The 21,118-nt window shown below is 37.8% G+C and overlaps 1 protein-coding gene across 14 annotated transcripts in view; it reads left to right on the top strand.

The window, feature by feature from the left end:
* EP400 (E1A binding protein p400) overlaps nt 1-20,679 on the top strand; it is a 49,724-nt gene extending 29,045 nt beyond the window's left edge. For 5 of the 14 annotated variants that reach the window (XM_026859658.1, XM_026859656.1, XM_026859660.1 and 2 more), the window contains 29 exons: nt 570-661; nt 1,442-1,740; nt 2,480-2,682; nt 2,784-2,953; nt 3,150-3,346; nt 3,813-3,924; nt 4,626-4,769; nt 5,104-5,262; nt 5,523-5,606; nt 6,160-6,291; nt 6,412-6,456; nt 6,564-6,717; nt 7,135-7,376; nt 7,937-8,110; nt 8,352-8,399; nt 9,419-9,555; nt 10,111-10,167; nt 10,283-10,361; nt 10,926-11,126; nt 12,237-12,282; nt 12,374-12,483; nt 13,134-13,338; nt 13,841-14,004; nt 14,385-14,591; nt 14,898-15,093; nt 15,702-15,832; nt 16,474-16,641; nt 17,386-17,463; nt 19,257-20,679. In XM_026859658.1, coding sequence (XP_026715459.1) covers nt 570-661; nt 1,442-1,740; nt 2,480-2,682; nt 2,784-2,953; nt 3,150-3,346; nt 3,813-3,924; nt 4,626-4,769; nt 5,104-5,262; nt 5,523-5,606; nt 6,160-6,291; nt 6,412-6,456; nt 6,564-6,717; nt 7,135-7,376; nt 7,937-8,110; nt 8,352-8,399; nt 9,419-9,555; nt 10,111-10,167; nt 10,283-10,361; nt 10,926-11,126; nt 12,237-12,282; nt 12,374-12,483; nt 13,134-13,338; nt 13,841-14,004; nt 14,385-14,591; nt 14,898-15,093; nt 15,702-15,832; nt 16,474-16,641; nt 17,386-17,463; nt 19,257-19,529 — 4,307 coding nt within the window. In that variant the 3' untranslated portion in view covers nt 19,530-20,679. The remainder of the gene's footprint in view (nt 1-569; nt 662-1,441; nt 1,741-2,479; nt 2,683-2,783; nt 2,954-3,149; nt 3,347-3,812; nt 3,925-4,625; nt 4,770-5,103; nt 5,263-5,522; nt 5,607-6,159; nt 6,292-6,411; nt 6,457-6,563; nt 6,718-7,134; nt 7,377-7,936; nt 8,111-8,351; nt 8,400-9,418; nt 9,556-10,110; nt 10,168-10,282; nt 10,362-10,925; nt 11,127-12,236; nt 12,283-12,373; nt 12,484-13,133; nt 13,339-13,840; nt 14,005-14,384; nt 14,592-14,897; nt 15,094-15,701; nt 15,833-16,473; nt 16,642-17,385; nt 17,464-19,256) is intronic. The other 9 variants (XM_026859664.1, XM_026859663.1, XM_026859662.1 and 6 more) reach the window with 6 other exon arrangements.
* The last annotated feature ends 439 nt before the right edge of the window (nt 20,680-21,118 follow it).

Here is a 21,118-nt window from a genome sequence, read left to right as displayed (position 1 = left end):
TATCAAGAAAATAACTGCTACACAGTGTCTGTAGTCTGCTAGTACATGAAGTGTATTACTGTAGTTAAGATTAGTTTACTTGTGTGTAATGTTCTTGCAGTTCAGTTAGCTGTCTAGGTAAGTGTCTGCTAGCAGTTGAATTCACAAGAATGCTACTGTGAGATTCCATCATACAGTTTCATCTATTTGTAGATACACTGAATTCATATGTTTTCTGAAAAATCTTGATTTGTTTAAGATAAATTAGAATAATCTTTCCCTGATTCAGAGTATACATATTGCACTATTCATGACATTTTAAATAAACTACTAACGCAGCAGATCTTTGTGCAAAGCAAAGTAAAATTCCATTCATATATCGTGGATTTTTGTGAAGACAGTTGTTGTAAATATCTGTCAGATATCTGATGTGTAACAAAGTACAAATTTACAGCACCCAGTGAACATTTAGACTAAAAAGTTGTCTGTAATTGTGATGTGTTACAGCTATGAAATGTCTACTTACTGAAAATAATAAATGAAACCAATCTTCAGAAGAATAAATATATAAACACAAGGTTTATCCTCAGTTTGTATTCCAGGTAGAACTGCAGTTACTAATTTGTCATCTGGTGACATAGGAGCAGCCTTAAAACCAGCACCCTCACATGGACAATCCCAGGTACTTAATTTTTATTTTCTTATGGAAACACAACGTATCAGGATTGATACTAATTCCATGTAATAGTTGGAAGCTATAATTTACAAAGCTGGAATTAATTAGGAAGCTTGATGGTTACTGAGTAGGTAAAAAAAGCAACTTTTGTCAGTGTTTCAGGTTGGCAGATCTGATGCATTTTCATCTGTAATCCATAGTTTAAAATAAATTGTATAAAAGCAGCCAACAGCTTTCTTATACTATGATGGCAGACAGGTTTTTATAACTGTAGTATGTTGTAATTAGTAATACATAAATAAAGGCATCATAAGATTTTCTGTGTGTTTTGAACACAAAGGTAATTGGACAAATTTTTATAGATTTCTAATTTTAACAAGTTTTTAGAAAAGATACTAAAGCAACCTGTAAAGCACAGGGAAACATCAAGTATATGTTAAACTGTTGAAGAATCTGCACCTTATCAATATTAATGTGTTGATTGAAATGCCCCAAATAAAATTGATTAATTTTATTTCCAAAACTATGAAAAAACTTTAAAAACAAGAAGATACTAAACTAATATAAAATTGACTCATTAATATAAATTGAATTTAGCTGTAGTCATCAAATCTTAATCTGAAATTTACACCTTTTCTGATTGGTCTAAGTAGTTGTCATAATCTAGGGTGTTGGTGGTATAGAGCACACAGTATCCTGATCTTGATAGCTTGATTCTAAAGAAACTCGAATTCCTAAGTGATTGTGATGAACAGCAAATGTTGTTTTCAACTTTTCTTGTCAAAGGAAACATATGAAGAAAAGAACCGGCTTTTGAAGGAGCGCCTGGACAGAATATTTTCTGGCAATGAGCGCCGTTGTTCACGGGCCCCAATGTATGGCAGAGACTTGCTGAGTGTTTGTTCTTTGACTGGTGAAAGAAAGCCCTCTCAGCTGTCTTCCAGTGAAGACAACAGGTGGAGGTGGGCTGGCTTTGTGAACTGTTTCCTTTCTTCAAGTGCCTCTGGAGGTCCGAGTAACCCATTGCAAGAAATGATCCTGACTTCGGTTCGGCAACAAGAATCTCTAAAGGATGTTGTTAACAGGTAATGGGTGGCTCTGCCTTGTAAGCCCTTACCACAGTTATTTCTTATACATTTCCTTTCAAAAAAACTTTAAAACCTTGTTTCTGTTCATAAGCTTGTTTGGTTTGATGGATTTATTTAGCAGTAAATGAAGTGCAGAATGAACATAAAAATAAGTCACTTCTGTTTCTTTTAGGATCTTTATAGTAAGAGTTTTCAGTGCCTCATTCCTGATTTCAAGCTCAATTCAGCTGACCATACATTACCATACATTCCTATGCTTTGGATTTATTTCTGAGTAGGTACCTCTTAGAGCCAACCAACAGGAGTTAAGACAGAGACGTAGGCAGAAGCTAGTTTAGCTAAAGCTGATGTTTAGTGGATTGTGTGCAGAGCAATAGCTGTGGTTTTCTAGAAGCATGAAATGCAATTAGAAGAACTCAAACTTTATTAAATTGCTTTTAGTAAGGTTGGTATGATGGGTGTTTCTTGTGTTTGAGCTCCAGTGACTGAATACAGTGGTCACAGTGCAAACACTTTTAACAGAAGCTATCATCAAAGCAGACAAAACAAAACAAAACAAAGGGAGATGAAGAACAGTAACACTTTGAAGTTATGCAGCACTTATTAAGTCACTTTAACAAAGTAGTTAGATAATAGTGTAAAATTACATGGTTGACAGCCTGAAACCATTGCTGCAGATGATCATTTTGTATGTAAATTTTAAACTCCTATTGCCTTGTTTTGATGCTTTTCACAGGGCCCTCTTCGTATTGCCAGCTGCAGTTGCTGCTCCCCCATGTTTGTATGTAGCAAATCCTCCCCCTTCGTATAGTCACAGATTGAAGCTCCTTAAGCACAGTCTTAAGCAGAAGGCAGCTCCTCACTTGCATCAGTTACAACAGATTACAACTCCTCACTTGCTACAGTTCCCTGACCTCCGGCTGGTGCAGTATGACTCAGGTAGAGGAGGACATTTGCTGATAATATTTCAGTAATTTCCTGTTTTACAGGAATGGAATGTCTATAGAAAACCATTATTGGTCTTCTTGTTTGAAATACAGGAAAACTAGAAGCTCTTGCTGTCTTGCTTCAGAAGCTGAAATCTGAAGGGCGCCGTGTGCTGATTTTGTCACAGATGATTCTGATGTTGGACATACTGGAATTGTTCCTGAATTTCCATTTCCTCACGTTTGTGAGGATTGATGAATATGCTAACCATGAACAGCGTCAGGTAAGTTTGCCCTAACAGTTGTCCACTGGTACAGCAATATATGCTGCTACAGCAGGGGAAGGAAATTTGCCTTGTTTCTCACTCATTTTGAAACACTTGACTTGTTTTTGTCTGGTTTTTGTTAGGCTGTAGTGACTTTGGTGTGGGATTTTGGTGTATGGTTTATTTACTCCTTGTTTTTATTCTGTTTATGTAGGAGCTGATGAAAATTTTCAACAGAGACAAGCGCATTTTCTGCGCCATCCTTTCCTCTCACAGTCGTTCCACTGGAGTCAATCTCGTTGAGGCAGACACTGTTGTGTTCTATGACAATGATCTAAACCCAGTGATGGATGCAAAAGCTCAGGAATGGTGTGACAGAATTGGGAGATGTAAAGATATCCATATATACAGGTGATGGTTACAGATGAACGCTCTCTCTTTAACATGGTTTAGTGTAAGGTTAGTTCAGACAGTCCTACTCTGTATGATCTGAAATAAAGTGGAAACAATGATGAAAACTTCATCTCGCTTCAGTAAAAAAGATTCCAGGTTACCACATGAAAATGTGGTCTTTCTTAATGCCACATGTAATTATTGAGGCATACATGTTTGTTAGTTTACATGAAATTTTCTAAGTGAGGTGATGTTTGGTTTTGTTTTTTTTTTTTTCAAATTAAACTAATTGTTGCAAGGAAGCTTTAAAGTAGAGGTGATAGTATGTGTTTTGCACTGGGTCTGTACTAGAAATAAAAAAAACCCCACAAACCACAACATTTTAAGAGTTCAGTGTTGTTCTCTAAAGGCAATTCTCTTTTTGTTTCTGAAAGCTTTGAAAATGACTCAACAGATTTCTTTTTCCTTTTTTTTTTTTTTCCAGGCTCGTCAGTGGTAATTCTGTAGAAGAGAAGCTTTTGAAAAATGGCACAAAGGACTTGATCAGAGAAGTAGCTGCTCAGGGAAATGACTATTCAATGGCCTTTTTAACACAGGTAAGTTAATATTCACAATGCGTTCAAACACCCATGTTGCAGTGTTTAATAAAGTCAAGCATCTGCGTTGGAGTGTTTAATAACAGTTTAGTAGAAATCTGTTTGGGCTAGAATTGATAGGTAAGCTTATTAGATTTCATGATTACTTGAACTCTAGGTGTTAGGACCACATTCTCTCAAATACTGGCCATCTGGTTTTGTTCCGTTATTCGCATAGCGATGCACAGACATCACCTCTCTGACTTAATATTTTCTGGTTACTTGCACCCTGCCGCAAAATTCTTCAGAGCTTGTAAGAATGAAGGTTTCAACAACTTAAAAAAATGTGAAATATAAAGGTTAGGTATTTAGTGAGATAGACTCTGAAGATGCAGAAGACAGTGACTGTACTGCTGATGCTAGTCCATCCCCTTCTGGCACTCCCAGTGTGGTGGTGCAGGATGATACACTGTGTATTTCTGATTTTCCTGTAAATTAACTGTTAACATTTTATTCTACTCTGTAGTCCTACAGGAGAAAGTTACAGAAGAGAAAATGATCAATTTTCCAGAACTAGTAGATAGAGGTTTATTTTTTCTTTAGTCCGTCCATAGTTTATAAGGTCACTTGAACTTGAGCTAATTCAAAGTTATATAAAAAAGCAGAATGGTCCTGAAAGTTGAATGTACTTCTCTTTGTTTTCTGCCCTTCTACTTACCAAGCAAACGATTCAGGAATTGTTTGAGGTTCATTCTCCTATGGAGGATTCTGGATTTAGAGTGAAAGCAGAAGAGTTTGTAGTACTTTCTCAAGAGCCATCTCCAGCAGAAAATATTTCACCTAAAGTTGCAAGACCATTCATAGAGGTAATTATTAACACACACATTAAAGATACAGCTGTGCAACACTAGTATTAAACAGCTGCCCTATCTTTTCTAATTCAGGTAAATTCTGTCAGTCTCTTTTCCTGGTAGCATTATGTTTTGTTTTGGTGGTGGGGTTTTTTTTTTAAATTTTCCTTGTAACAGAAATTCCAAAAGCCCACAGTTGAATTCTGTACTTTCTGGGGATTGTTTCTCTTGCCTCAGCAGCAGCAGTAACTTATTACAGAAATTTGTGTTGGATTTCAGTGAACTCCTGTGGGGTTTCTTTCCATATTTTTGAAGTCTTCATTATTTTGAAATTATGTCTTTTTGAAAGGCCCTCAACAGTATTGAACAAGAGGATGAGGAGTCAAATGATTGTGTACAAGAGATAGGTCCTGAGTCAAGCATTGAACCTTTAATCTCGGAGCTCTGTGAGTCAAAATACAATGAAGAGCCCTCACAGCTGCAGGAGTTAGTTGCTGTTGTGGATCAGGTACCATGTCTTTCTGTGAATATTTGATTAAAAAGTAATACTTAAAATATTTCAATTTCTTTGCAGTCTGGCCTTAAAGCAATTTTGTTGTCTATGGGATTGATAGTCCCATTAAATGGGTGGGAGATCTACTGATTTAAGATGTTAAACCATCAGAGAGGGAGATTAGTTTTAAGGAGAGCTTTGATACATTATACTTCAGTTAAAATTTCTTTTATTATCCTCAATACTAATTTTTTTTCCTTGATATGTTCTCTCAGCTGACTCCAATTGAGAAGTATGCTTTGAATTATTTAGAGCTCTTCCATGTTTCAGTTGATGAGAATGAACCACGGTTGAATGAGGTAAACCAACAAATCTTTCTTTTTCATGTTATTCTATCACAGTATGTACAAGCAGGGTTATATTTTCAATGTGAAGTGGAAGGTTCTCCAATTGCATGGAATACATGGTAGTCACTTCTGTGATCTTCTCTTGCTATGCTATATGAGCACTGGAATGCCTTACAGAGAGCTGTGACAGTTCTAAATTTATTTTTATAAAATGGGAGTTACATTTTTCAGCACAACTCAGCAAATATTTATTGTGCTCCATTGATAGTGGGGGAAAAAAATTAATTTCAGTGAGCCTGCTTATCTGGGTAAAGGAGCTGTGTTCTGGTTGTCTTGGTTGTTTAACTAGAATTCTGCGTTTGCTTTATTTTGAGGGTTTAAAGAGCCTTCACAGAGACAAAAAGATCTCTCCTAAATGATTATGAAAATATCTGTTAAGAAATTGCTGTAAGAGTTCTGTGCCTGAAAATGTCAAAGTTCAGGGAATTTGTCCATAAAAATACAAATAGATAAATTTTGTGTCTGTTACTGCATGAAGTTTATACGGAGTCTAATTTTCATCTAGATGGAATTGAAAACTGCAAAGAAGGCATGGGAAGTCCAGCACATGAAGGAATTAAAGGAAAAAGAGCAAAAAATGCTTTGGGAGGATGAAGAAGAACTTCTAACCTACACTCGGGAGGATGCGTACAACAAAGTAATTCCTGATTAGTATTGTTTTTCCAAATAGTGTATTTCTTAACAGTTATTCTGAGAATACCTTTTCCTTCAGGGCTCAGTTTGATCATTTGAATTGTATTCTCTTTTTGCTGTGTAGGAATATGTCTATGAAGGTCCAGATGGACAAACCGAAATAATGCCAGTAAGTAGAAGTAACACCAGGCAGCCTAAACAGGCTTTTTATTTTTTCAGACATAAAGATCAGTGGAGAGTTAATACTGCAGTAACTACACATTTTGTTCTCTGCAGCTTTGGACTCCTCCCACTCCACCTCAGGATGACAATGATATTTACATTGATTCTGTTATGTGCCTGATGTATGATACCACCCCTATTCCTGAATCAAAGTTGCCTCCAGTGTATGTCAGAAAGGAACGTAAACGACACAAAACAGACCCATCTGGTAAGTGTTTGTTCAAAACTGTTCTGAGATTTGCTGCTGAAAGCTAAAATAATCCGGGGATTTTTCCTACCTCCTACATGTCTGGTCTAGTAAAGATAAAATATGCAGGTTTGAAGAGATGAAAATTCTTTTCTCACTGTGGTCTTGAAGCAATAGAATCACTGGAAGCCCCAGTTCTTACAGCATGCCTTTCTATTTAGACATGTAGGTGTTTTTTGAAGGACAATTTTAGAAAATAGGCATTCTACTATGTGAGTTAGGACAAGGCAGATATGACTTTATACCAGTCTCTGTTTAGTTGCTTTTAAGAGTGGAGAATACTCTGTACACATGTAGGAGCATTTTGCAGCTGTAAGTAGCAGAGGAATCAAAGAATGGTAGTAACTATTTACCAAGAATTTTTTTTTTTTGTCTTAGCTGCAGGTAGGAAGAAAAAGCAACGTCATGGAGAGACAGTTATTCCACCTCGTTCACTTTTTGATCGAGCAACTCCGGGAATGTTGAAAATGCGCCGAGAAGGCAAAGAGCAAAAGAAAAACATCTTGTTGAAACAACAAACACAGTTTGCAAAGCCTTTGCCAACCCTTGTCAAACCAGCTACTGAAGCTGGACAGGATAATCCAGAGTGGTTGATCAGTGAAGACTGGGCACTTCTGCAGGTCAGATGATACCCACACTTTCTGCTGTTATTATTTATTGTATTTTAGCTTATAATTTGAGAAATGGCTTTCTGCATTTTATCTCTTCAAGGATATTTCTAATTTTTAATGTCTAGTTTGGCATTTTGCTGACATAACTCAGAACAAATTTCCTATCATTTGTATTCCTCTCAGGATAAATTAAAGGTTAAACTACAAAATGCATGATTAAGTCCTATTTTTCTTGTAGACACCACTTACTATTATGTTCCAGATTAGTTGTGCTGGCTGGACTTTAGATAATGCAGCCAAGGTTCTCCTCACCTTTGAAAAGAGAGCGGCACTTGAACGACAGCTCTCTGTTCCTCTTATGCCCCTCTCCAAGCATTTTCTTGCATGTCAGCGTGCGTAGTAGCATTTCATGCTGATTTATTCTCAGTGAATGCAGGTGAACCCATCGCCTGAGCCCTGAGCTATCTGTATCATTGTAGTAATGGTGTGTGGACACATGCAGATAAGGGTAGGTTTGGAAGATTGGAATGATTTGTCATCTGAAGCTTTTGTACCTTTATCTATTGTAGGCAGTGAAGCAGCTGCTGGAGCTTCCTTTAAATCTTGCTGTTGTATCGCCAGCACACACTCCCAATTGGGACCTTGTTAGTGATGTTGTTAACTCATGCAGCAGAGTCTATCGCTCACCAAAACAATGCCGAAACAGATACGAAAATGTCATTATTCCGAGGGAAGAAGGAAAGGTGAGTTTACACAGAATGATGCGTCTTTTTTTACCTTAAGTTTGTAGTTTTTTTTCCCTTATCTCCGTAAACACTTGTTTTTTGTTAAATGTTTCAACAGTGTAAATAAATAACTTTTAAAAGATTATAAAATTATCCTCATCAGGATTTCCACTTATTTTATATGATTTCTTTGAAAAGAAAAAGCACCTGAACAAAATCTTCCACAAAAGATCATCTAACTTTCCTTCTTATTTTACAGCTAATGTACGAAGCTAATCCTAAAAAGAAGACAAAAAGTATTTATAAGGTGTGCATTGGTATTCTTTCAAAATCAAATCTAGACACTGTGGTATTTAGCAGCAATGGAGGTGGGCAGATAATTCATATGAGATCCATGTTGAGTGTTACCTGAGTTCTGAAACATCAATTAAAATTCCAAATTTAATTTTCCTTTCTTTGTTGATACAGTGGATTGACACCAGACTTCAGCTTTTGGATTTGATAGATAAATTTTAAATCATGCAAAGAAGTTTGTGATTTCACTTAAACTGTAGTGGGTATTTTTCCACCTAACAACCACCACGTAACTTATCCTGATTATTATGATGGTACTTAAGATCTATAAGAATGTACTTCATGCTAGAGTCTAAGTGGATTACAAATATATAGTGAATTTAATGCTTGAAGCACTTTGAAGTAAATGAGGATGATAGTACGCTACAGAAGCAAAAATAAATTCCATGATTATAAACAACTTCTTCCAAACCGTACAGCAATTTAGTGACAGAACTGGGCAGAGAATCTAGACCTTCTGACAGTAGTCTCATTCTCTGACTAATAAGCAGGTTTGTCCCTGACTGGCAGTTTCTACTTAGGAGAAGCCAAATGTTAGAATGGCATGGTGTGTTGGATGTTAACATAGCTTTGTTGGGAGAGCAGTGCAGTGATGGTTTTATTATATTATGTGTGCGCTATGCATAACTATAAACTAATGGGCTCTTGGTTTGGGTACTGAATTAAACTTGCAAAATCTAAACTAAAACAAATATTCTTTTTCAAATTAGAGTTTGCCATTTTGTATGTCCCCAAGTGCTGATGCCAGTGTGACCGTGAGAACTGCTCCTTATTTTGCTGTTTCTTTATATATTTCCCATAGAGTTTTGTGTAACAGTAAGTTATCAGTGACACGAGGCAGAAACCAGTCTGTGATAGATATGTTGGAGAACATTTTTAAAATAATCTACAAGCGCACCATGTGTTTATACGTAGACAAAACACCATGTGCGTGTGTTTGCAATTGAAAATTGGTTTGTTTTCATTTTTTAGACTAAAAACAGTCGCCCACTTCGTACCAATCAGATCTATGCTCAAGATGAGGGTGCAACCCACACGCAACTTTACACTAATCATTTTGAGATGATGAAAATGATTGCAGGGAAAAGAAGTCCACCTATCAAACCTCTGTAAGTCTGATGGGGATCATTCGATCCCCCTGTCACCACAGATCTCCTGGAAACTGTGTTCTAAATTGTTCTTGCAACCAAGAGTTATTTTACACTCTGTTTCAAACCACTGTTTTGTTTCTCTGTTCTTGATCTCTTTCGTTGTGTTCTGGCCTTGTGTTATTGGAACACCTTCATGTTTCATGTGTTTGGGTTACCTTTTACTCACTGCATGAATTTGTTCTGTGTGATTAAAAGCAGAAGAGCACTCGGAGTTTTTTTAATCTACTTCATAAACTACACTTTCCATTTTCCTGAATTGAAAACATTTTGATGTCTATGCTGTTTAGTAGTACATTGTTTTCTGTGTATATTCCTGCAGTAACTTTTTCTGTATTCATTTTATATTTACTCTGAGTCTTTCTTAAAATGTTTATTTGTATGCAGGCTCCAGTACTGGTGGGAATATCATGAAAACTTCACCAAAACTGCAGTGTCATCTGCTAAAACATGTGAAATTAAATATTGCTTTTAAGTTTTTTCTGTCTCCAGTAATACAGTTTTGCTCAATTTCAGACTTGGCATGAATCCTTTCCAGAAGAATCCAAAGCATGCTTCAGTGCTTGCAGAAAGGTGAGCTCTCTCTGTCTTAAAGGAGTTAAGAATTGCATAAAGGTGATTTTTCTTTTTCTAACTTCCAGTTATTTTTTTTTAATGACTGTGTGCTTTGTTTTTTCACTGTTTCTAGTGGTATCAACTATGATAAGCCACTTCCTCCAATTCAAGTTGCATCCCTCCGAGCAGAACGTATTGCGAAAGAGAAAAAGGTATGGTCTCCATCTCAGCTTTACATATGACTGCAGTAATGAAAAAATTAGAACAGAGGAAGTACGAGAAAAGCTGCCTTCTGGGAGAAGTTTGGCGGTACAGTAGATGTTATGAGCAGCTGCATATTGTTCAGGTACTAGGGTTTAGATATCCAAGGTCCAAAGTGGGACCTTTGGGCCTGTATGTCACACTCATACTTGTTTAGAAGCATCTTTTTGGAGAATATATTAAAAACATGTAAAAATCTTGTTTTATACTTGACCATTCTGTAGCCTCCTTATTCAGAAAGAGGTATTCGTCCTTGCTTGTGGACAGTAAATTGCTCGTTGTGCTATGTTCTAAACTGTATTACCATGAATATAGATTGTCATATAGTTAGGTCATATAATTTGAGTTAGAGAGTTGCAGTGAAGACAGATTTGTGTGCTGTCTCTGCACACACATATATAATACATACTTAGAGATAAAGGGGTTTTGTCTGTTGGTTTGGTTTTAAAATAATACACCCTGATTGTTACATGCACTGTTTTGAAGACAATGAAGCTCACACTTTGATTTCCTAGGCTTTGGCTGAACAGCAGAGGGCACAGCAGCAGACAGGCCCACAGCCTCAGCAGCAGCAAGCTGGCCAGCAGCAAGCTCAGCAACCAGCTGTACAGCAAGCACAAGCCCAGCCTCAGCCGCAGGCTCAGGCACAGGTAGTTCAGCAGCCGCAGGCAGTAGTGCAGACTGCAGTAACTACTGTGGCCAACACAGCAGTATTGGTAAGAAAGGGAGGGCTTGGTGCCTCTGATGTAGTAATTTTAGTTCTTCTGTGTGTACCATATTTGCGTGTTTTATTTTCTCTGGAAAGTCTGTCTGTCGTCTTCTGTCTTCTTTCTTTCTGTCTGTCGTCTTCTGTCTTCTCTGTCTGTCGTCTTCTGTCTTCTTTCTTTCTGTCTGTCGTCTTCTGTCTTCTTTCTTTCTGTCTGTCGTCTTCTGTCTTCTTCTGTCTTTATTCTCCTCTCTTCCTTTCCCTGAGTATGCTGGACATCTTCTGCTAATTTATTAAGACTGTGTTTATACCATTATAGCAATGTCTTGGCATTCTGAGGTGGAAGAGCAGCATATTCTTTGCAAAGATATTTTCCCTTTTTGAGTTTAGTCGAGTCTGAGCAAATAGATTTACAGTCAGTGAACAGTGTTTATGCAGAGAACTTGGAGAATAAAGAGAATGTAGCTGTAAGAGCTACTCTGTTAAAGCAGCTTTAGAACCAAAGCTTTATTAACCTTTGCAAGGCAAGTGGAATGTTGCATCCTACAGGATATAGCATGGTTGTTTTATTGCAAATCTGTGCAAAGTTTTCATGGCCTCCTTAAATCTAGAGTCTGTTTTAATGAATCTGATGACAGGTCCGAGGCTTTTGTTTTCAGAGCCAGTCCAGTTTGTGTATTAATGTGTGCAGGCAGTGGTGATTTTATTTTGCTTGTTGAAGGGCAAGAATACTACAGCTTTTACAGAAACAGACAGAGGATGGGTTCTAACCCATAAGCATTGCTGTATATCTGCTGCTCAGTGATGTTCATGTGTGACTGGTTGTCTGTGGCACGCCAGAGTAAGATATTGCTCCTTCCTTTTGCTAACAGGAATGTCAAATGACCAGTATTTACCAAACACTTGACTGGTCTCCAGTTGCTCATTAGTGTGTCAGAATTCTAGTATATGCATTGGTTGTTGATATGTAGAATGAATAAACAACTGCAGAAGTATCTGTGCATTTTATTGCATTTTTTCACTTCTAGACTACAACATTGTGTTAAACAGTATAGTACGGTAAAAGCTATATTTGCTTTATCACTTTTCTGAACTCTTACCTCAATTGTTTTCTAAATAGGCGGGCACAATCAAAACAGCAGTTACGGGGACAAGTATACAGACTGGTAAGAAGACTTTATAATTAGGCATTGGAGATGACAGGGCATTTGGAATTTCATTTTTAGAATCTCACATTTAATCTTGGCTTGCTTTCAGCTACAGTGAGTGGAAATGTCATAGTAAATACGGTTGCTGGAGTCCCTGCTGCTACCTTTCAGCCCATCAATAAACGTCTGGCTTCACCTGTTATACCTGGAACATTGACCGTGAGTAGTTGCATCACTAGTTGTGTCCTTGGACTGATGTTGGTCGCATGTTTTATCAGTATATCTGTTTTCTTCTTTAACTTTCCTTGTTACCAGAAACTCTGCTCCTTGGAAATTACATGTGCATCGTGTGATCCTGTATCATACACCTCTCCCTTACCAAAATATCAGAACACACTGGAACAGTTAATCAGAAAAAGTGCCTAATAGATACTACTGTTAAAAATAGTTTGTGCCTAATAGGTACTGCTGTTAAAAATAATACATGTGCTGTCATAGGCAATGTATTATGTCACTATCGTTTCCAGCCTGTAACTGTTTTGTGCTTTGTTAGTTATATTCTTTATTATTATTTTAATGGTTTAAGACTATGGAAGACAAAGCAAAAAATTGAAAGGTAGTAAAACCCAATTTCTGTAATGTAGTTAATAGTTTGGTGATCAGCCTGTTTGAAAAAGATTTAACCAGATGCTGATTATGAGACATATCCAAACAGATAGATGTGTTAGAAGATTTGGACCTTCTTTCCTTTTGCAGTGCTTTTGCATTTTTGATGTTTGTTTCTAAAACTGTGTAGTCCATTTCCAGAAGGTTCCATAGCTTTATATGAGATATAGAAACTGACAAGTAATGACTGTGCTCCTTTTCAGACTTCGGGAGGCACTGCAACTGCACAAGTGGTTCATACCCAGCAGCGAACTGCGACAGCGCCTGCAGCTTCCACAGAACTGGTGACCATAGCATCCACCCAGGGAGTTCGTGCGGTAACATCAGTGACAGCATCAGCTGTAGTAACTACAAACTTAACACCCGTGCAGACCCAGACAAGATCTTTGGTGACTCAGGTTACACCAGGTAATAATCTTGTGTTTAGGGACTTTTTCAGAGGGTGCATAAAGGGCCCCAGAATTTCTGTAGGTTGCTTGACCACCTTAGTCTCACAATAAGGGAAGTCTGGATTTGTTGGCAGCACAATTAAACTGTGCTGTGATTTTTAACTTGTTTTTTGTTGGTGCTCAGATTACATTTTTCTGCAGTATTTCTGTATTAAATGTTGCAGTAGAGAGCTGCTTGGCCCCTAGGCATTACAGTTTAAAAAGATTTTTTAATAATCTAGCAGTAAAGTATTAGAATTGACTGTCTTGACTGAAAAATATTGTGAAGAAAGGAGCATATATTTTATTATTTACTCTGCTTTTACATCATGTTTATGCTAATGTGTTGTTATTTGTCCACAAACTACTGGAGCAGGAAAATACACATGTAACAGGTTGTCTTTTCAGGTGAAATCAATGAATTAAACTGAATGTTGAAAATCTTTTTTCAGAGCTTTTTTTTTTTTTTTCTTTATTCACAGCTACCCCAACAGTCCAGCTGTCTGGCAAAACAATCACCCCTGCTCACTTCCAGCTTCTGAGGCAACAGCAGCAGCAGGCTGCTCAGGTGCAGGTCCCACAGATTCAGGCTCAGGCACAAGCCCAGTCTCCAGCTCAAATAAAAACTGTAGGAAAGTTGTCACAGGTGAGGAAATGCATGTAACGTGGCATGTTACTCTCATTGTTACTGTAAGCACCATTAGCTCTGTGTGTTGTGTCCTGTTGTCTTGGGATAGAGTGAAATGCAGCTCTTAAATTTGATTCCACTAAAATGTCATGAAGGCAGTGAGTCTGATAGCCATTTCAGATAGTACCACTATCGCAGCAGGTCAGGATGTCAAGCACTTACTGTTACTTATTCACTGGCAACCCATTGCATAAAAGAGTTTCAGTCTTAGCTCTTTGATCTTACTGAAGTCTGGCATATAGAATGTTTCTCCTTTTAAAAGCTCCAGATTAATTTCCATTTTTTTCATGTAGTCAGGTAAAAGATTGGAAATGATGGAAGTGTTTTGATTTTTGCAGGAGCAGCTGATCAAGTTGCAGAAACAGAAACTGCAGCTTCCCCAGCAGCAGGCAGCACAGCAGACGCAGCAAGGGGCACAACAGCAAACAGCACAAGTACAAGTGCAACAGCAACAGCAAACGCAGCAACTCACTGCTGTTACAGCACCTCGTCCTGGCGCCGTTCTCACAGGCACTACTGTGACAAACCTGCAAGTTGCTCGTCTTGTAAGTTGTCTTTGGCTTTGCAAAACCAGACTTAAACAACTTATTCTCTTGACTGGTTTAAATGAGCTGGATACTGGTCATTCGAGCACACAAGTGCTCTGTGCATTACTTAGGCAGTACAAAAGATACAGCTGTAACATAGGTAGCTTTAAATTGCACTTACCCACTGATACAATCTCTGAAGTGTATTACTGTAGAAGAGCAACTATGTTTAGAAACATTTACAGCTGTCACTTTATAATGACCTGTTATATGCAGCAAATATTTTTTGTGCCAGTACAATAATCTTCATTCCTTACTGCTTAGACTCGTGTTCCTGCTTCCCAGCTTCAAGCACAAGGACAGATCCAGGCCCAAACTCCACAAGCAGCACAGGTTGCTTTGGCAAAGCCTCCGGTGGTGTCTGTTCCAGCTGCTGTTGTGTCATCTGCAGGAGTCACTACACTTCCCGTTACTGTTGCAGGCATTAGTGTTGCCATTGGGCAGCCACAGAAAGCAGCAGGTACATCAACAGACTTGCTAAAACATAATAAAATTTTAAATCTCACTTTTTTAAAGGCAGGGTGTTTCAAATAATGTTTTCTGTGGGACACTCACACTTTTTAAAAACTGAAGTGATAGAGGTTGCATTCCAGTTTGTTTCTAAAATGGTGCAGGAGAATTGAACTTACTCCATTTTATCTGGAGGTTAGCATGATTCTTTAGCCAGATGTGGTTGGTTTTGGTTTTGTTTATTTTTTTAATCTATGCATGAGCAGATACAGTTTTTAAAAGAAAGACATACTAATTTAATAATTTTTTAAAAAATGCAAAATGGAAATAGGAAAACTCATATTTCATAACTGTCTTCTGTACTGTAGGCAGAATTTTTCCTGTAGGAAGATGATTGTTAAAACACAAAGTTAGCTTAGTCATGCCCTTAGAAATGCTTTTTTCTCTACTGTCAAAATCATATGTCTTATTTCCATTAAAATCAGTGGGTTATTAGTGCTCAAAGCTATGCAGATGTGTAAGTCTATAAAAAGCACAATCTGTTTGCAAGCTGTGATTACTGGGACGAAGCAATAAGATGAAGACTCTTACAGTTCTAATTATTTTTTTGATTTTTAGGAGGCCAGACGGTAGTTGCACAGCCACTGCATGTCCAGCAGCTTCTAAAACTCAAGCATCATCAAGCAGCACAGCAGCAGAAAGCTATCCAGCCTCAGGTTGCACAGGGTCAAGCTACTGTGCAGCAGAAGGTACCTGTTGTTTGCTCTCCCACTGGGTTATGTAGTGCTTCTGCCATTGCAGAGCTTCAGCTCTGAATTGCAAGGACACTTCTAGAGAGTCAGTCAGTATTTCTAGGGGTGGATTTTAAGTATATCTCAAGAGAATGGCTTCTGATGTGCCTTGTCAGGTACTTAATAACGTTTTCAATAAGGCTGGTGTTTGCTGTGATTCTCATGCCCCAAACTGGGTTTTGTTGTCTTCTGTTTTAAGTGACAAAGATTAAGATTCTCTTTAGTCACTTCTAATACAACCAAATGTGGAATAATCTCAAAGATTTTAATTGTTTACAATTTAAACTGTGCAAAATATACATTTTTCCTGAAATGTCATCTTTGCTGTCAGTTACTGACCAGTGTGGTTTTTTGGAGGTGTATTATTTTATAAATTGTGTGTGTGTGTGTAAGAGAACCATTTCAGTAAATACTCAGTGATTCAGAATATTTGTATAAGTGCATGAAAGCTTCTTCCTAGTGCTCATTTTGCTATTACCAATCCTAGAAGGATTATATTTCAATAATTAAATGTAATTAATCTTGTTAGCTACATACCTATTCTTTAAAAAACACCTATATTTTTTTTTATTCACTGATGCTTTTTTTCTCTTCTGCAGATAAATGCTCAACAGGTTACAGTCCAAACCCAGCAGCAGACGTCACAGCAACAAAAAGTAACTTATACCACACAGCCTGCCATTAAAACACAGTTCTTAACAACTCCGATTTCCCAAAGCCAGAAGCCAGGTGGAACCCAGCAAGTGCAGGCCCAGATTCAGGTACAGGTAACACAGGTTTACACCTTTAAACTCTACAGTGACTGGAGAGTTGCAAAGATGACAGGTGACGTAGCATTTTAGCACCTGCTCATATTCTAGTCACATAATTATTTAAATTGACTTTATAATAAAATTGGTGCTGAATATGCGGCCTTGTAGCAGGTCAGAGGAAACATCTAAGCCATTAGTTCACCTTTTGTCTTTGAAAGAAATACATTGTCACTCCTTTTTTCGAACAAGGGATTCTGTACTGTATTTACTAAGGAAAATTCAGAGTTATTCTTGTTTTCTGGTACAGCCTCCCAGCCTAACCCCTGGCAGTCAAGAGTAGCTGGCAGTTTTCTTCTTTTCTGAATATCTGGATCAGTCTAACCAAGGAAAACGAAGCAGGTTAGGAATTGGAAGCCTTACTCTTTCAAAAGTATATCTAAGATAATGTAGCCCATTAGAACTTCAGTGCTTCCTTCAGTTTTGTATATAGTTATGAGGAAACACAAGTATGTTGCAGTTAAAATTGAAAATATGACTTTTCCTCTTCCCCTTCTAGATAAGTTCTTCAATACACTGAGTTTCTTGTAAAAAGTGTCTTTTTACAAAAGGTCAGTATCACTGAGAATGCCAAGCTTCAACTTACCACAAACAGGACTTTGGAAAGGTTTTCACTTGGTAGCAGTTTTGATAGGTATGGTGTGTTGGCTGCTATTAGCAATTTTTAATTTTTATATCTTTCTTTATTTCTTGTCACTACAGGTTGCAAAACTTCCGCAAGTGGTCCAGCAACAGGCTACTGTTGCCAACATTCAACAGATGGTTTCAGTTTCCCAACAGGTAGGTTTTGTGCTTATCAAATAATGCACTAGAATTATGATCCTATTAAAAGCTCATTTATTTGGAATATGTGTGGCATAGGCAGTGTTCTCAAAGGATATAGCAAGTTTCCTTCTATAGAAGTGTATCATGTGAATATTGAGTCAGCTGCTGTATATTCTCTGGTCTAAAACTTTGGTAGATGAAACGTTTGTTCATCACTGTAGATAAGATGCAAAACAGATTCTTAAAAATATTTTCTAGAGCTGAAAGAACTTTAAAAAAGTGGTTTCTTGTGATGTATAGTAAAGTTAGCAAATAATGGAACTAATTAGCACCATCTGAGTCTGTTCTATGAAATTTGGGAGAAATTTTTTTTTTTCTAGTTCATAAAGCTGTGCCAGTGCTTTCTAAAAGTCAGAATGGTGTGGTGTCTGTTCTAAATGTGGTGTGATAACAGATGGAACTAGGGCAAGAGAAGGTCAGACAGTTTGTTCTTCCCTCCCCTAACTACCAGGCAGTTTATTTACACCGTTTAGAACAGTGTAATTCAGACCATTAGCAGTAGGTATAACTTACACTGTTGATTGGCAGGAATGATTTAACTTTGGGTGGTGAAGTTATTGCCTTCAGTGCACAAAAATCTGAGCCCAGCAGCTCTTAATCTGTCACAGTTTATAGTGCAGTGTTTTAGTGCAGTATAAAATCTGTGACTGTTTATCTTAAAATGATGATAAAGTGGTGTAAGCTGACTGATAACCACCTCAGATGTGAATGCTTCAAGGGCAAGGTAGGCAGCAGGGAGTAGAAACCTCATCAGTCAACACAAGTTGAGTCATCCTCTATAGTCAGCAAGAACTCCTAGGTAATTTTTCAAGGGACATTAAAAACTAGATTTTTCAAGTCATTGATGTTGGCATAACTCTGGGACTGTTGAAGTTCATGGTAAAAAGACAAACAACTCCTCTCTCACACACACCAGTGACATCAGTAGCAGTAGGAATAGGCCATGCTAAGTAGTTTTGAAACTGAGGCCTTACGTATGTGGCATTCTTTTTACCTGCATTTGTAGTGCTTCCCAATGGATTCCTCTTGTATTGGTCAAAAGTTAAGTTCCCCCTGGAGAAGCCCTTGCAGCTTCATTTGGCTTCTGCTTCTGACAAAGGCAGCTGAAGCTGCTCAGTTTTCATTACCTTGTCCTCTGAACAAGGAGACCTTGAATTTTTTTTCTCCCTTGCTCTGGGTAGAGCTTTGAAAATTAGATTTCTGGATAGAGTTCAAACTCTTCTACCCTGAATTGGCAATATAGATTGGTAGCTGTAGTCTGAAAGGGTAATGTCAGAGACGGGTAGGAAGCCTCAGTGGCTGTATTTATTGTCACAGTATGGGTGCAGAGCGGGCATTTTCCCTTCCTTGATCTTCCATCTATCCCGCTGTTCTTTTCCCTGTATTTGTAGTACAGGAATTTTCCTCTTTATCCAGTGGGGTATTTTTTTTATCTTCCATCCATGTTCTGTAAAGGATCTGGGGGAATATTTTGTAGTTTGCACTGCAGAGATCTGAGTTACAGGCAGCTTGGCTCTTAGTTCTAGTTTATAAGGCTCTAGCAAATGTGACAGAACGTTGTTTCTGAGTGAAACCACAGAGCCTGTGTTTCCAGATTCACTCCCGACCTTCCTACTTGGTCTGAGATGCTTGTCAGTCAAGAGAGCAAATGCCTATATAAGTAAGATGCTTCCTGTAAAGTGGATAATGAATGCTTAGTTTAATGCCAGACTATTCTTTTGTAATTGCCTTGTCATGCTAATGTCTAGGTACAAGCTCAACCCCAAACTGTGACACTTTCTCAGACGACAGCAGGTCAACAGCAGGTTCAGGTGATTCCTGCAACAACTGCTACTGCTCAGGTCGTCCAGCAGAAACTGATACAACAGCAAGTCGTGACGACAGCATCTCCCCAGATTCAGGCTCCAGGTGTACAGAATCCCACCCAGACACCAGCAACATCTGAAGCCCAGAATCAGCAAGCAAAAGTACAAATGAGGACGCCTACTGTCAGATTAAAGGCACCCACTAAGCCAAGTTGAACTAACAATTAAAATGCAATAACAGGGAAACACAGCATTTCTTGTTTGCTAAGCCAAGTGAGAAGCTACTCCAAACATCCAAATAAAGACAAACCACCTCGATTTGTTTTTTTTAGCAGAAGGTTTTTTGCTGGTGAACATTTAAACATGGAAACTCTCTCATATAACTTCAGCATATTAGCAACTGTACGAGATGCATTCTGCCAGTGTTCTCTGTGCTCATTCAAACCAGATAAGGCAAACGTTACTTACGTTTAAATTCTGCCCAGCCTCACAGAAGCAAAATGGTAATATGCCATAAATATCAGTAAAATTCATCTATGTTAGCATACTACAAACTGCCCGTGGGAATATGCAGTTCTTTGCTATAGTTTGGATGTGCACTCAGTATCTGTGGTGAAACCATTCAAAGAACCCAGTGTGGCTAATATAGCAAAGTATTTTCCATCTGTAGAAAAACTGCGTGTTGTTCTCTCTTGAGGTAAATACCTCTGGAAGATCTAACATATTTGAAGTGCTCCCTGCAAAGTTTAGCCAATAAATGTGAAAACCTGTAAGTATATGTAATTAAAAAGGAAAAAAAAAGTTTCATTCTCCATTTTTGTAAGCCTTTTAAAATGTTTGTTAGTAGTTTTGTGTACAGTTTACTGAATCACCAAACCTGTGTGCTCATTCTCATATTTCACTTTAAGATAGTAGATATTTTAGGCATGAACTGAGTAAATACTGTGTTGATAGTAAATGTGTATTAAAGTGTAGCCCATTTTTTTTGTAAAAGAGTTGTTCAGTGGATACAGCTAAACAAATGACCTGTAGCTGTTTCTCATGGGACTTCCATCAAGGAAAATCTCCAACTGATAAAATTTAATCTCTCAGTTTCATTCTGCTCTTGCAACATGTTTAAATGTTCAGTACTTTCTACTCAGCTTTCAGCTCGGGGGGTGGGGGGGCTGGGGGAAGGGGAAAATAGTGAAATTAAATCTAAGACTTAATTCTTCAACTGTGTAAAGAATAAGATCTAACTTTTGTACTATTCTTTTACTAAAGCTAATGATGAATGTATCTTCAGGTGGGTATTTTGGATGTGAATAGAGCGTGGCCTCTTCCTCCAAATCAGTTTGCCTTATTGTTACGAAGAAAAAAAAAAAAGCGTGAAAAGCTGCATAGAACTGTGAGGGTTTTCTTTCAGAAAATGAAAAACAGACTGTTCGCAAACAGCACTGAGTGAGGAGTCGAAAAGCTCTTGGTAGCTTGAATGGATTTGTTTTACTTTGGCCATAAAACTGCACGACATGTAAAATTCAGACAAAATTACAACATTCCTTTTCTGAGACGGTTTTAAAATTATTTTTCCATTCTGTGATCTTTTTACTCTTTTAGAAGGGGAACCTGTTTAAAGGCAAGGGAAGTGTATCTTTTGTTCTTACCTCTGTATGTACACACCTGTTGGTACCTAGCAATCCCGGATGGCTTAAACAAGAAAGAATACTCAGCTCCTCTGTTTTAAGTAGGATAGGTACAGCTCGTTCTGTGAAGTTCATGAATGTAAACACTGGGTCAGGCAGTGTTCTTGATTTTTTTTTTTTTTT

This window comes from Athene cunicularia (assembly GCF_003259725.1).
Source record: "Athene cunicularia isolate RWA chromosome 15 unlocalized genomic scaffold, athCun1 chr15_part1, whole genome shotgun sequence".
Taxonomy (NCBI): domain Eukaryota; kingdom Metazoa; phylum Chordata; class Aves; order Strigiformes; family Strigidae; genus Athene; species Athene cunicularia.
The sequence above is the reverse complement of the archived record's forward strand: the minus strand, read 5'-3'. Positions and strand labels throughout refer to the sequence as shown.